At 40.7% G+C, this 14,106-nt stretch overlaps 1 protein-coding gene across 1 annotated transcript in view; it reads left to right on the forward strand.

Moving 5' to 3' along the window:
* The window catches only part of trpa1b (transient receptor potential cation channel, subfamily A, member 1b), a 111,136-nt gene that overhangs the window by 64,983 nt on the left and 32,047 nt on the right, over positions 1 to 14,106 (forward strand). The window contains exons 18-19 of the mRNA XM_072243021.1: positions 1,256 to 1,326; positions 11,194 to 11,362. Coding sequence (XP_072099122.1) covers positions 1,256 to 1,326; positions 11,194 to 11,362 — 240 coding nt within the window. The remainder of the gene's footprint in view (positions 1 to 1,255; positions 1,327 to 11,193; positions 11,363 to 14,106) is intronic.

The raw sequence follows: 14,106 nt of genomic DNA on the forward strand, positions 1-14,106 counted from the left end.
AAAGAGTGAGCTGTAGGGAAGACACAAAATGTCTACATAATGCGTGACACCAGAGATGCAAGAAAACATTTGATCTAGCTAATCATAAACACAAGAGATTCTGCAGATGCTGGAAATCTGAGCAATAAAACACTGGAGAAACTCAATAAGCCAGGCAGCATCTACTGAGGGCAGAACTGATAAAGGCTCTTGGCTGAAAGGTCAACTGTTTATCCAATCCTGTTGAAGGATTTCAGCCCAAAACATTGACTATTTATTCCCCTCCACGGATACTGCCTGACTTACTCTGGCATTTTGCATGTGTTACATTTAATTTAGCTAGCAAAGGAAACTTACTTTAAACTCATTGTCCTGGTGAACAGCATTAACTTTCAGCCACGACAATGGCAAAGCTACACCTTGTATAGCAGCCAGTTCCTGAGTTGCACCCAATCCTCCAGACAGTCCTGGTGCATGGCCCCTACAAGACAGCGCGGTCACAAGGTTTGTGTCGAATGAAGGTTTGGCACTTGACTGAAGAATTTCACAAACAACCTGGAAGCTTTTCTCAAAGTTTTGAATTATTTCCGAATCATGTCATCATTGAGAATCAACTGTAACAAAACTATAACCACAAGAGATTTTGCAGATGCTGGAATTCCAAAGTAGCACACACAAAATGCTGGATGAACTCAGCAGGTCAAGCAGCATCTATGGAAAGGAATAAAGAGTCAGCATTTTGGTCCAAGACACTTCATCAGGACCAAGCAAGCTAACTGAAACATCTAGGATGTGGTGAACAGAACAGATTTTATCTGCCAAATTACTAATACATTTAATTTATTATTTATTGAGATACGGCACGGAATAGGCCTTTCTGGCCCTTCAAACCATGCCATCCAGCACCCCCCCCCGATTTAATCCTATTTACAATGACTAACTAACCTACCAACAGGTACATCTTTGGACTATGGGAGGAAACCAGAGCACTTGGAGGAAATCCATGCAGTCACAGGGAGAACGTACAAACTCTTTATGGGCAGCAGTGGGAATTGAACCCCAGTCACCTGTACTGTAAACCATTGTGCTAACCACCATGCTACTATGCCACCCCAATAAGGACTTAATAGCTTATACAAGTCCATTGTATATTCGAAGGCAAAGTGCTCTTAAATCTTAGTGGATAACTGTTTCACCTCTTCATTATACACAAATGCACATTTTGCATGCTACCCTTTATTGCAATTTAAAATTTGATTCTGAGCTTTTTTTTTAGGCTATGATATATTACAATCAAGTTGACCTTTTGAATCATCCTGTCTGTGAAGAGTTTCTGAAAATGAAATGGTATGCATTTGGTTGGATTAAACTCACAGGTTGACCACATGTCCTGGTATAATCTGCATATTCAAATCATAATTGAAACTTAATACTATCATGCTACAGAAAATTATACACCTATTTTTGATGCACTTAATGAATGTTTACCACATTCACGTAAATATAATGGCATGCTGAAATCTTTCATTAATCTTGCATTTGCAAGTAAGGTTTTGTGTTTGGGAAGAACAAATTTTCCCAGGTTTATGTTAAGAACAGAAAAAAAAAATCAATTGAAATTTAAACCTCTGAGAAGACATTAAATAACTTCAAGTCCTAAAGTCTTGAAAGAAATATTAATGGGTAGATTTTGTCTGAGTTTACTAAGTCTAGATGTATACTTTTATTCAAAATAAGTTACAAACTATTACTTCAAAACCTGATGTAAAGGTAAGAAAGAGAATGAAGAAAAAAACTAAAAGAACTTTAAGCCAAGTAAAAGAAAGGATCTTTTTTGTGAAAAGTGATAAATGATTAGAATATATTCCTATCTAAGTTACAGGATATTAAAACTTTGAGGATGCTCGTAATAAAATTTGACAGTACAATTTACTAGAGATTATGAATGCATTGCAATGAGTGTTACAGCCATTTAAGTGCATTTGAAATATTATCACCTCAGTAATGCTGGTAATTCATTAGCAAGGTCCAATGATGAGAAAATCAAAGAAACATCAAGTGATTTGTGTTAATGGTGTTGTTTAGGGGTTAAATGGTTGAGCCAGAATAAAGGGAGAGCGTTCTTGTTCTCTGGGCAGATAGAGTTTAGAATCAGAATCAGGTTTATTATCACTGGCATGTGATGAGCCAGTGATAATAAACCGGCACTGGCGGTAGGAGAAGATGGCGACGCGACGCAGCGCGCGCGGCCTCTCTGGTGATGAATATCTGTAATCTGTCAAGTAGGATGCCGTGCACAATTCTGATTTGATGGAGGCAGACATGACAGCACAGAGGAACGTCTGGTGAAACTTCTGAAATGCCTGTTTCGCTGCTGCTGCTATTGTGTGATCCGAAATCTCCAGAGGGGAAGGCCCAGAATCCTCGGCTTTGCCTGTTGCTTGGCGGCCGGGGCCGGGGTCAAAGCGCTCGGCAGAGATGGTGCTCGGTGCTCAGTGTCGGAGGGCTGGTCGGAGGCTCGAAGTTTTCGGACGGACTCAGAGTCGGACTGTGGTCAGGTGCTTCCAGGATGCTGCATCGGCAAGTTTGCGGCGCTGGAAGCTCATGGCAGGGAGAATTTCTCCCTTCTACTGTCTGCATGAGCTATTGGGGTATCGGGACTTTGAGACTTTTTTTTAACCGTGCCCATGGTCTGCTTTTATCAAATTACGGTATTGCTTTGCATTGTTGTAACTATATGTTATAATTATGTGTTTTTTGTCAGCTTTAGTCTTGGTCTGTCTTGTGTTTCTGTGATATCATACCGGAGGAGCATTGTATCATTTTTTAATGCATTCATTTCTAAATGACAATAATCGAGGACTGAGTGTCCTCATAATCTAATTTAATCTAATAATCTAATGTGAAATTTGTTAATTTAGAAGCAGCAGTTTAATGCAATACATAATCTAGCAGAAAGAGAAAAAAATAATAAATAAAATAAAACATAATAATAAATAAACAAATAAATCAATTACATATATTGAATAGATTTTTAAAAATATGCAAAAACAGAAATAATGTATATTTTAAAAAGTGAAGTCATGTCCAAAGCTTCAATGTCCATTTAGGAATCGGATAGCAAAGGGGAGGAAGCTGTTCCTGAATCACTGAGTGTGTGCCTTCAGGCTTCTGTATCTCCTACCTGATGGTAACAGTGAGAAAAGGACATGCCCTGGGTGCTGGAGGTCTTTAATAATGGACACTGCCTTTCTGAGACACTGCTCCCTAAAGATGTCCTGGGTACTTTGTAGGCTAGTGCCCAAGATGGAGCTGACTAGATTTACAAACTTCTGCAGCTTCTTTCGGTCCTGTGCAGTAGCCCCTCCATATCAGATAATGATGCGGCCTGTCAGAGTGCTCTCCGCAGTAAAACTATAGAAGCTTTTGAGTGTGATTTCACATCCAAAGGACAGCAAGAACTATATTTAAGGATCTCCAGAAAATGGGTGTTGATCTCACAATGCACTATTAAAACTCGCTCATTTCTTTTAGTTTGGGGAGCATGACTTGCTGAGTGAAGTTGGGGGGTAATCCTTGTCACTACACAGAAGATGGGAATGCATATGTGTGGGGTAATATAGCTGAGTCTCAAGTGCAGAATGTGGAAAGGGACAAGGAGCCAGAGAGACTTTAGGTTCTTGATTATGGGAGAAGGCATGACAGTGGGATTGGGAGGGAAAATAAATCAGTCGTGGTTGAATGGTGGAGCAAACTCAATAGGCTGAATGGTCTAATTCTGCACTGATGTCTTATATATAGTCCATATTTCCACTCTGTACAAACTTTCTGGAGACAGCTAGTAGAGACCACTATAGAGTACAGTCAGAGAGTGGTTATTCTGCCTGTACTGATCTGGAGACACGGAACTGAATATCCCCAAGGCTATTGGGGAATTTAAATTCAAATAAAAATAATCGGGATAGCTTAATTAGTATTTGCAACCATATAGCTATTGAGTTATTTTAAAATCCACCAGGTTCACATTTTTCAGGAAAGAAAATTTGCCATCCATACTATTTCTGTTCCTTTGTGACTCCAGACCCATCCCTGTGGTTGACTCTTTGCTGTCTCTGCGTGCAGCATTCAGTGACAACAACAGAACTAAATAAAGGTGATTCAATTAAATATAGAAATTAATTTGAGAGGAGTACATCAGGAGGCAGGTGATGGTTTGCAGCCATGGCAGTTGATGGAATCCACAACAACAAGATTCGCCGTAGATCTGAAAACTTTAACATGGAGTTGATGTGCTGGAATCTGCAACTCCATACTGAGTACATCAGAGAGTAGGAAAGCTGTCCAGATAGTAGTCTAAAAAAAGTGCCATACTTGAGGCTGCTTAACAAGTTAGAGCCCATTGTATAACAGGAAAAATACCAGCATGCATAGAGCAGTGGCTGATTGGCAGGAAGCAAAGAGTGGGAATAAAGGGAGCCATTTTGTATTGGCTTCCGGTGAGTAGTGGTGTTCCACAGGGGTTTGTGTTGGGACTGCTTCTTTTTAAGTTGTATGTCAACGATTTGGTGATGGAGTTGATGGCTTTGTGGCTAAGTTTGCAGATGAATATGAAGGTAAGCGGCGGGACAGATAATTTTGAGGAAGTAGAGAGGCTTTTCAAACATCAGGGGCGCAGAGGGTTTTGGGAGTCCTCGTGCAAGACTCCCCGAGGGTTAATCTACAGGTTGAGTCTGTGGTAAAGAAGGCAAATGTAATGTTGGCATTTATTTCAAGGGTAATAGAATATAAAAGCAAGGAGAATATGCTGAGTCCTTACAGGACACTAATCAGGCCGTACTTGGAGTATTGTCAACAGTTTTGGGCCCCATATCTCAGAAAGGATGTATTGTCATTGGAGAGAGTCCAGAGGAGATTCACGAGGATGATTCCAGGAATGAAGTGGTTAACATATGAGGAGTGTTTGGCAGCTTTGGTCCTGTAATCACTGGAATTAAAAAGAATGTGGGGGGATCTCATTGAAACCCACTGAATGTTGACTATATAGGGTGGATGTGGAGAGGATGTTTCCCATGGTAGGGGTACCCAGAACTCAAGGGCACAGCCTCAGATCTAGGGGCAACCCTTTAGAATGGAGGTAAGGAGGATTTTTTTTAGCCAGAGTGGTAGATCTGTGGAATACTCTGCCACAGACTGCGGTGGAGGCCAAGTCCATCGGTATATTTCAGGTGGAAGTTGATAGTTTCCTGATCAGTCAGGGCATCAAAGGATATGGTGGGAAGGCAGGTGAATGGGGTTGAGTGGGATCCAGGATCAGCCATGATAGAATGGCATAGCCAACTCAATGGGCTGAATGGCCTAATTCTGCTCCTATGTCTTAGCGTCTTATGGTTTTATGACTACAGAACGACTTAGCAGATTAGGAGAATGGGCAAAGAAGTGGAAGATGGAATACAATATCAGGAAATTTATGGTCATGCACTTAGGTGGAAGAAATAAAAGGGTAGACTATTTTCTAAATGGAGAGAAAATTCAAAAACCTGAAGTGCAAAGTGACTTGGGAGTCCTCGTGCAGGATCCCCTAAAGGTTAATTTGCAGGTTGAATCAGTGGTGAGGAAGGCAAATGCAATGTTAGCGTTTACTTTGGAGGGGACTAGAATATAAAAGTAAAGATATAATGTTGAGGCTTTATAAGGCATTGGTGAGGTGCCACTTGGAGTATTGTGAGCAGTTTTGGGCTCCTTATCTAAGAAAGGATGCGCTAACATTGGAGGGAGTTCAAAGGAGGGTTCATGGGTTTGAAAGGCCTATCGTATGAGGAGCATTTGATGTACCTTGGCCTGTGCTCGTTCGAATTCAGTAGAATGAGAGAGTACGTCATTGAAACCTATCGAATGTTGAAAGGCCTTGATAGGGTGGATGGGGAGAGGATATTTCTTATGGTGGGGAGTCTAAGACCAGGGGACACAGCCTCAGAGTGACATCCATTTAGACCAAAGATGTGGAAGAATTTCTTTAGCCAGAGTGGTGAATCTCCACAGGCAAATATGGAGGCTAAGTCATTGGATTTATTTGAGGCAGAAGTTAGAAAGGTTCTTGGTTAGTCAGGGCATGAAGGGATATTGGAAGAAGGCAGGAGATTGAGGCTAAGAGGGAAGTGGATCAGCCAGAGTGAAATGGTGGAACAGACTCGATGGGCCAAATGTCCTAATTCTACTCATGTATTTTATGACCTTATAGCCTTCTAATGCAAATTAGGATGCAGTTACACTCCTTAGATGAGATACTGTGAACATGGTCATTCAGGAGAGGGGGGATGCTTTGCCATATGTGAGGCTGGTGTGGAGACAGTCATACTGGCAGCAGCTACATTCTTGTACTTGTTCTAAAGGGACAGGGTTCTTTCAGTCTGCATGGAGGAGCAGAGGCTGCAGGGCTGATGAGAAAACCAATCGAAGCACTGTGGACTGAGAACCATTCAAGCTGGGGAAATGAACAGTAGCGCAGTGGTTGAAAGGAAACTATACATTTTGGGGGACCGATACTGGTTTCTACACCTGTCGGGTTGTATCCTGAAAGAGGCATTGCTTGCTTGGAGCCAGAACTCTATCATCTCCTCTGGAGGGAAACATGGTCCAAATGGGAACCAAAGACATAGTGAGGATAAAGAAGGACATCATACTGAAAGTATAAATAAAAGCAGAACTACAGATGTAATAACCTCTGGACTATGAACTGATCCACGTGGAAATTGGAGCTGAGTTACCAAAATTAGAGAACTGAATCAGTAACTCAGACACTGATTTGGGAGAAATGGGAAAGTGGTGTTTACTACCGGGGAAAGGGAAAACTATTCTGTTGGGAAAGGCTTTACTTGATTCAGACTGGGATCAAAATTCCAGGAAATTGAATGACAAGGACTCTAAATACGAGGTAAGACATTGAATCATTGAGTGGGCAAGGGGTAAGATTCTGATGAGGCAAAATGAAGGAAAAGTGATAATGTAGGGTAACATAATCATGATAGCTGCAATTAAAGTCAGTGCTGAGAAGAATGGCTAAAAGACCAACTGAAAGCTTTTTTTAAAATCTAAACAGAAACAATGTTTGTAAAAAGGTAGGTGAACGAATGTTATAAACAGAAATATATGGGGACCACCTAATAACTATTATGGAAATATAGCTTCAAAATAGCCAAGCAAGAAGAGTAAATATTCCAGGATACATAACTTTCAAAGAGACAGATAAATGGAAGGTGTGGAGGTGTAGCCCTGAGAATAAGGAGAAGACAAAGGCAGTAGAGATAGAAAAACTTATCACAGAAAAGCCATGTGTGGGTAGAGTTGTGAAACAGTAAGTGATGGGAAACATTGGTGTCCATAATCCCAAATTAAAGTAGAAATGTGGAGGAATTAAGAATCTCAATGCTTGTTTAATAATCAGCATATTGCTCTTAATTTTATTTGCCTAGTTTACAAATCATAGCATAAATCCATGGAGTGTGTGTGATCAATAGGTTAAGGGGCCAGTGAAGAAAAGACTATTTTAGACTTTTTATGATCTAACGAGAGACAGCTGATCGATGATTTAATAGTTAAATAGCCTTGAAGAATTGGATCATAATATGATAGAATTTTATATAAAAAAGAGAAAGTTATTCAGTTTAATCTGAAAAAGAGTGTTAAATCAGCACAACATGAATGATGAAGGCATAAGGATGAATATCCTATGGTAGATTGGGAGACTATTTTAAGAGGTATGAAAGAAATGAGCAGTGGTGAGCAATTAAAGGAATAATACAATCAGCAAGAAAAGTAATCTTAACTGTAGCTATCAAGAAAAATAGAGATAGTATTAGTTTGAAGGAAAAGGCTTTCAAGATTACCATTAAAGCAGGAAGCCTGATGATTGAGGAAGTTTCAAAATTCAGCCAAGGGTGTTGATAATCAAAGAGCAAGCAGAACAGTAAATGGTCTGACAAGAAGCAGAAAATAGATGATACAAATTTCTTTAGATCTGTATAAAGGAAAGGAATGGCTAAAGTTCCTTACAGAAACTGGGAAAAATGTTATACCAGTAAATAATGGAAATGAGAGAAAAATTTAACAAGTATTTTTTATCGTTTTTATGTAAGAAGATCCAGAAAACCTTCCTGAAATAGTGGAGTGAATAAGGAGCTCAAAGAAATTTACAATGTTATTGTCAGTAGGAAAGGAAAGTTGAGAGATATCCTGTCCCTCCTGAAGTTGTTCACCAGTATCATCAGTTGAATGAGTTGTTTGCGGATGGCTTGGGTATAAAGGTAATGTCGAAACTGGCCACTTCCTTCTTTGCTCCTTCTCTTTATTTTCCTTTGGTTATACCTGGCGGCAGGACTTGTATCATTGTTATGGCAAGGTTGTGTACCAAATAGCAGTTCACCACAAATCCGAGCACTTGCAAACTGAAGACTATAGTGGTCCTCCAGGGTGGGATCATTGTTTCAGAATATCACAGTTTGCTTCCATCATATTTAACAAAGCAGCATGGTTTTCATTGCCTGCACGTCACTTCTGAGTCGCATTGTATAATTCTGAACCATATTATCAGTGGACGGCGCATGTTACCTCATTGGGTGGTTAATGTAGTTCAAATGCAGATGGTGCAATGGACTTTTCTACAAAGGCTGCCAGGTTATTGAGCACTGATCTCCATTTTGTGCTGCTTCTGATCACACACCAGCTCCTCGCTGAGGAAGTGTGAGACATTTTGTCGGCGTGCCCATCTGGAAAGTAGCAGGTGTATTCAGTGTACGCTGTGCAAAGAAACAGCGGCACCCTGAACGCATGCAGAAACCTGGAGTCACCACAGGGCCACAGGCACAGGCTGTTTCTCCTCTCTGCCAAGGTACGATGAAATATATTTCTCCTGGCCTGGCATGCCTCAGTGATCTTCCATCTGGAATGGAGCATGCTAAACTGAAGTTTATAAGCATCATCAAGTCCAACTGTTGAGAATCCTGAAACGAATATCGATCCTTAAATACTCTTGTAATCTTCCATTAGGTTGGATCTGTATTCTTTGGAGCTTATAGGAATGAGGGGTGATCTTTCTTAAAGCATGTAAGATCACAAGAGGACATGACAGAAAGAAAAAGTAGATACGGTACTGTGCAAACGTCTTAGTCACATATACAGTATACTTGTAGCTAGGATGCCTAAGACTCGTGCACGGTACTGAGTTTGTCAATGTGAAGTGGAGAATGAGTTTGTAAATCTGTCTGGAGCAAAGGACATTGGGAATGGTGAGAGTGGAGAACTGCAGGCAGAGTGTGGGACAGGTGTGAGAAGGAATTCTGGGGCAGGGGTTGGCACAGGTGTAGACACACCCACCCATGAGACATCAGGCAAGGTCATTTGATTCCAAGCAATTAGTTTATTGATCATTACAGAATGTCTCCCTGGTGCTTCCCGCTCCCTCCCCTCTCACTTCCCCTTTTCCCAGCCATGATTCCCCTCTCCCTGCCCCCTTCCCACTCTCAGTCCACAATAGAGACCCATATCAAGATTAGGCTTATCATCACTCACATATGTCATGAAATTTGTTTATTTTGTGGCAGAAGTACAGTGCCATCATAAAATTACTACAATACTATGCAAATGTCTTATGCACCCTACCTATATATACAGTATGTGCCTAAGACTTTTGCACAGTACTGTAGAATACCGGAACAGGCCATTTGGCCCACAGTGTTTGTGTTGGCCATAAAGTCAATCCAAGCTAATCCTAACTGCAAAATTGAAATATTAAGGTATCTTCACCATCAGGAAGATTTCAAAGGGACATAGTTACTATAAGTTGCGGGTGGGGTTGGGGGGGTTCTGTCAGTTAAAACTGTGGGGCATAGGAATTTCCTCTTGCAGAGGATACAGAATCTGTGGAATTCCAGAACATTATTAAGCTTTGAGCATTGAAGATAATTAAAGAGGAGGTTGATAATTTTTTTGAAGGATCAGGTAATGGGGATATGGAAATTGGCAATAAAGAGGATTCGAGACTGGGGAGGAACAGCCATGATATTATTAAAAGCTGGGACCGGGTTGAAGGGTCAGATGGCCTACTCCTGCTCCTATTCCTTGTATTTCTGTGTTAAGGAACTCCAGGAAGTCTAATTCTCAAATTTATTTCACTCTGACACTATCTTGAGCTACAGTCAGTGTGGAGGTGCCCATCTAAAGTACAGCATCACAGGAAAGCTCTGTTAGCTAATTTACTTCATAAATCTTTTAGCTGTAAATCAGTAGTGGTGCAAGGTGTAAAATATGTGAAGCCACCGGAGAGACCGACTTTCTCTCTGGTGAGTGATCTGTGAAATAATTTAACGGATGGCTTAGAATGAATTAAACCACATCACAGTTAAATTAGATACAGAATAAAGTCGAAATACAGGATGGGATTTAAAGAAAAAGAAATGTACTTGAAAGAGAAAATTAACAAATGAATATAAATGAAATACTATTGATCACTTTTAATATTCTTAAAAATTTGAAGGAATCTGATTCCACAGTCTGAACCATTCTAATGCTGAAAGATTGCCATTGGACAGCGAATGACCACATTGTTAAAATAAAATGTTTACACTGTTAATTACTGTGGGCAAGTTTAATAGAAAATCTATATTCAACTCCTGCATATTCTTAAAAATAATGTCAGGATAAAGATGAGCTGCAATTTGCGTAAGTCAAATTATAAAAAGGTAGATAAAACCCAGCAAGTTTTAAAGATCTTCATCGCTTACAAAATCTGCTGGTAGGTTAGAACCTTACTTGTTAACAAGCAACACACACAAAAAGTACTTTTTTTTCATGGATGCTGCCTGGCCTGCTGAGTTCCTCCAGCATTTTGTGTGTGTTGCTCGAATTTCCAGCATCTGCAGATTTTCTCTTGTATGTTGTTTACAAACCATTTTTTCTCAAGTTCCATTGCACATGGGTCTATAGATTGCACCAGCATCCAGAAAAGCTGAATGTGTTTTTTCTTAATTCTAAGTGACAAAAATTAATTATAATTAATAACAAAACAATTTGCAAGCATCATAGTTTAGCTTTACTTTCTCTTACAAAAACATATTACCTAACATAACAACATGAAAGTATGTATATGGAAGGGTAAATATGATTCTACTTTTACGCTAATTTTGATATTTACAGAATTCTAATCTATTTCTGTTTTACTAGGCGAGCGTATGGACTTAGGGCACATGTTTTTAACATGGCTCTCTTTTCATTACTACTGCTACCAATAACATACATCATCATTGTTTCACGGCCCTTTGCTTTCACCAATGAAACACAGAATGCTCTCAGCTCTATGGAAACACCGGGAATGTTCGACAAGGAAAATCAGGTCTGATCACTATATGGCTATCCTTTGGTTCAAGACAGGAATTGGTTCCTTGCTTCATTTTGTTCGGGCTCTGATGTGCCAGAAATATTTGCACTTTCATGAATATTATTTGTAATTACTTCATTATCACTTTGGTTTAATTGTTTCTCCTGGTTTAGTATCATCTGCAATTTTGGACACCTTGCATTAACTCTCCAAATCCATTTAGTTAGGAAACAACCCTATTTATGAAAAATGTCCATAGAAAATGAATAAAGGTATCAAACAAGTACGTTCTCCTGGTGACTGCATGGGTTTCCTCTGGGTGCTCCAGTTTTCTCCCACAGTCCAAAGATTGGTAGGTTATTTGGTTATGGTAAATTGTCCCATGATTAGGCTAGGGTTAAATTTGGGTTTGCTGGGCGGCACAGCTTGAAGGGCCAGAAGTGCTGGAAGGACCTCAATCAACAAATAAATAAGTTAGCCAAGTTTTCTGAACACCTTGCTAGACTAATTAAATGAGACTCTGGGATTCCTTTCTCCTTGCTTGCCTAGGTTGGACCCAGCGTTAATCCTGGGTACAGAACCACAAATGAAAGAGGGCAATCTCTCAGTGGGTCATTTGCAGCATTATTAAAAACATAGGAACATAGCAAACCTACAGCAAAATACAGGCCCTTCGGCCCACAAAGTTGTGCCGAACACGTCCCTACCTTAGAAATTACTAGACTTCCCCATAGCCCTCTATTTTTCTAAGCTCCATGTACCTATCTAAAAGTCTCTTAAAAAACCCTATCGTATCCACCTCCACCACCATTGCCGGCAGCCTATTCCATGCACTCACTACTCTCTGAGTAAAAAAACTTACCCCTGACATCTCCTCTGCACCTACTCCCCAGCACCTTAAACCTGTGTCCTCTTGTGGCAACCATTTCAGCCCTCGGAAACAGCCTCTGAATATCCACACAATCAATGCATCTCATCAACTTATACACCTCTATCAGGTCACTTCTCATCCTCAGTCACTTCAAGGAGAAAAGGCTGAGTTCACTCAACCTGTTTTCAAAAGGTATGCTCCCCAATCCAGGCAACATCCTTGTAAATCTCCTCTGCACCCTTTCTATGGTTTCCACATCCTTCCTGTAGTGAGGCAACTAAAACTGAGCACAATACTCCAAGTGCAATCTGACCAGGGTTCTATATAGCTGCAACATTACCTCTCAGATCCTAAATTCAATTCCACGATTAATAAAGGCCAATACACTGTATGCCTTCTTAATCACAGCGTCAACCTGCACAGCTGCTTTGAACATCCTATGGACTCGGACCCCAAGATCCCTCTGATCCTCCACACTGCCAAGAGTCTTACCATTAATACTATATTCTGCCATCTGTTTGACCTACCAAAATGAACCACCTTACCCTTATCTGGGTTGAACTTCATCTTCCACTTCTCAGCCCAGTTTTACATCCTATCAATGTCCCGCTGTAACCTCTGACATCCCTCCACACTATCCACAACACCTCCAACCTTTGTGTCACCAGCAAGCTTATGAACCCATCCCTCCACTTCCTCATCCAGGTCATTTATAAAAATCACGAAGAATAAAGGTCCCAGAACAGATCCCTGGGCACACCACTGGCACCACCCTCCATGCAGGATATGACCCGTCTACAACCACTCTTTGCCTTCTGTGGGCAAGCCAGTTCTGGATCCACAATGCAATGTCCCCTTGGATCCCATGCCTCCTTACTTTCTCAATAAGCCTTGCATGGGGTACCTTATCAAATGCCTTGCTGAATTCCATACACACTACATCTACTGCTCTTCCTTCATCAATGTGTTTAGTCACATCCTCAAAAAACTCAATCAGGCTCATAAGGCATGACCTGTCCTTGACAAAGCCATGCTGACTATCCCTAATCATATTATACCTCTCCAAATGTTCATAAATCCTGTCTCTCAGGATCTTCTCCATCAACTTACCAACCACTGAAGTAAGACTCACTGGTCTATAAGTTACTAATTTCCTTTACTCCCTTTCTTGAATAAAGGAACAACATCCACAACCTTCCAATCCTCTGGAACCTCTCCTGTCCCCACTGATGATTCAAAGATCATTGCCAGAGGCTCAGCAATCTCCTCCCTCGCCTCCCACAGTAGCCTGGGGTACATCTCATCTGGTCCCGGTGACTTATCCAACTTGATGCTTTCCAAAAGCTCCAGCACGTCCTCTCTCTCAATATCTACATGCTCAAGCTATTCAGTCTGCTGCAAGTCAGCACTACAATCATCAAGATCTTTTTCCATAGTGAATACTGAAGTAAAGTACTTGTTAAGTACCCCTGCTATTTCCTCCGGTTCCATACACACTTTCCCACTGTCACACTTGATAGGTTCTATTCTTCCACACTTTATCCTCTTGCTCTTCATATACTTGTAGAATGCCTTGGGGTTTTCCTTAATCTTGCCCTCCAAGGCCTTCTCATGGCCCCTTCTGGCTCTCCTAATTTCCTTTTTAAGCTCTTTCCTGTTAGCCTTATAATCTTCTAGATCCCTAACCTTACCTAACTCTCTGAACCTTTTGTAAACTTTTCTTCTTGGTTAGATTTATTACAGCCTTTGTACACCATGGTTCCTGTACCCTACCATAACATCCCTGTCTCATTGGAACATACCTATGCAGAACTCTGCACAAATATCCCCTGAACGTTTGCCACATTTCTTCTGTACTTTTCCCTGAGAACATCTGTTCCCAATTTAA

Source organism: Mobula birostris, chromosome 1 (assembly GCF_030028105.1).
Source record: "Mobula birostris isolate sMobBir1 chromosome 1, sMobBir1.hap1, whole genome shotgun sequence".
Taxonomy (NCBI): Eukaryota; Metazoa; Chordata; class Chondrichthyes; order Myliobatiformes; family Myliobatidae; genus Mobula; species Mobula birostris.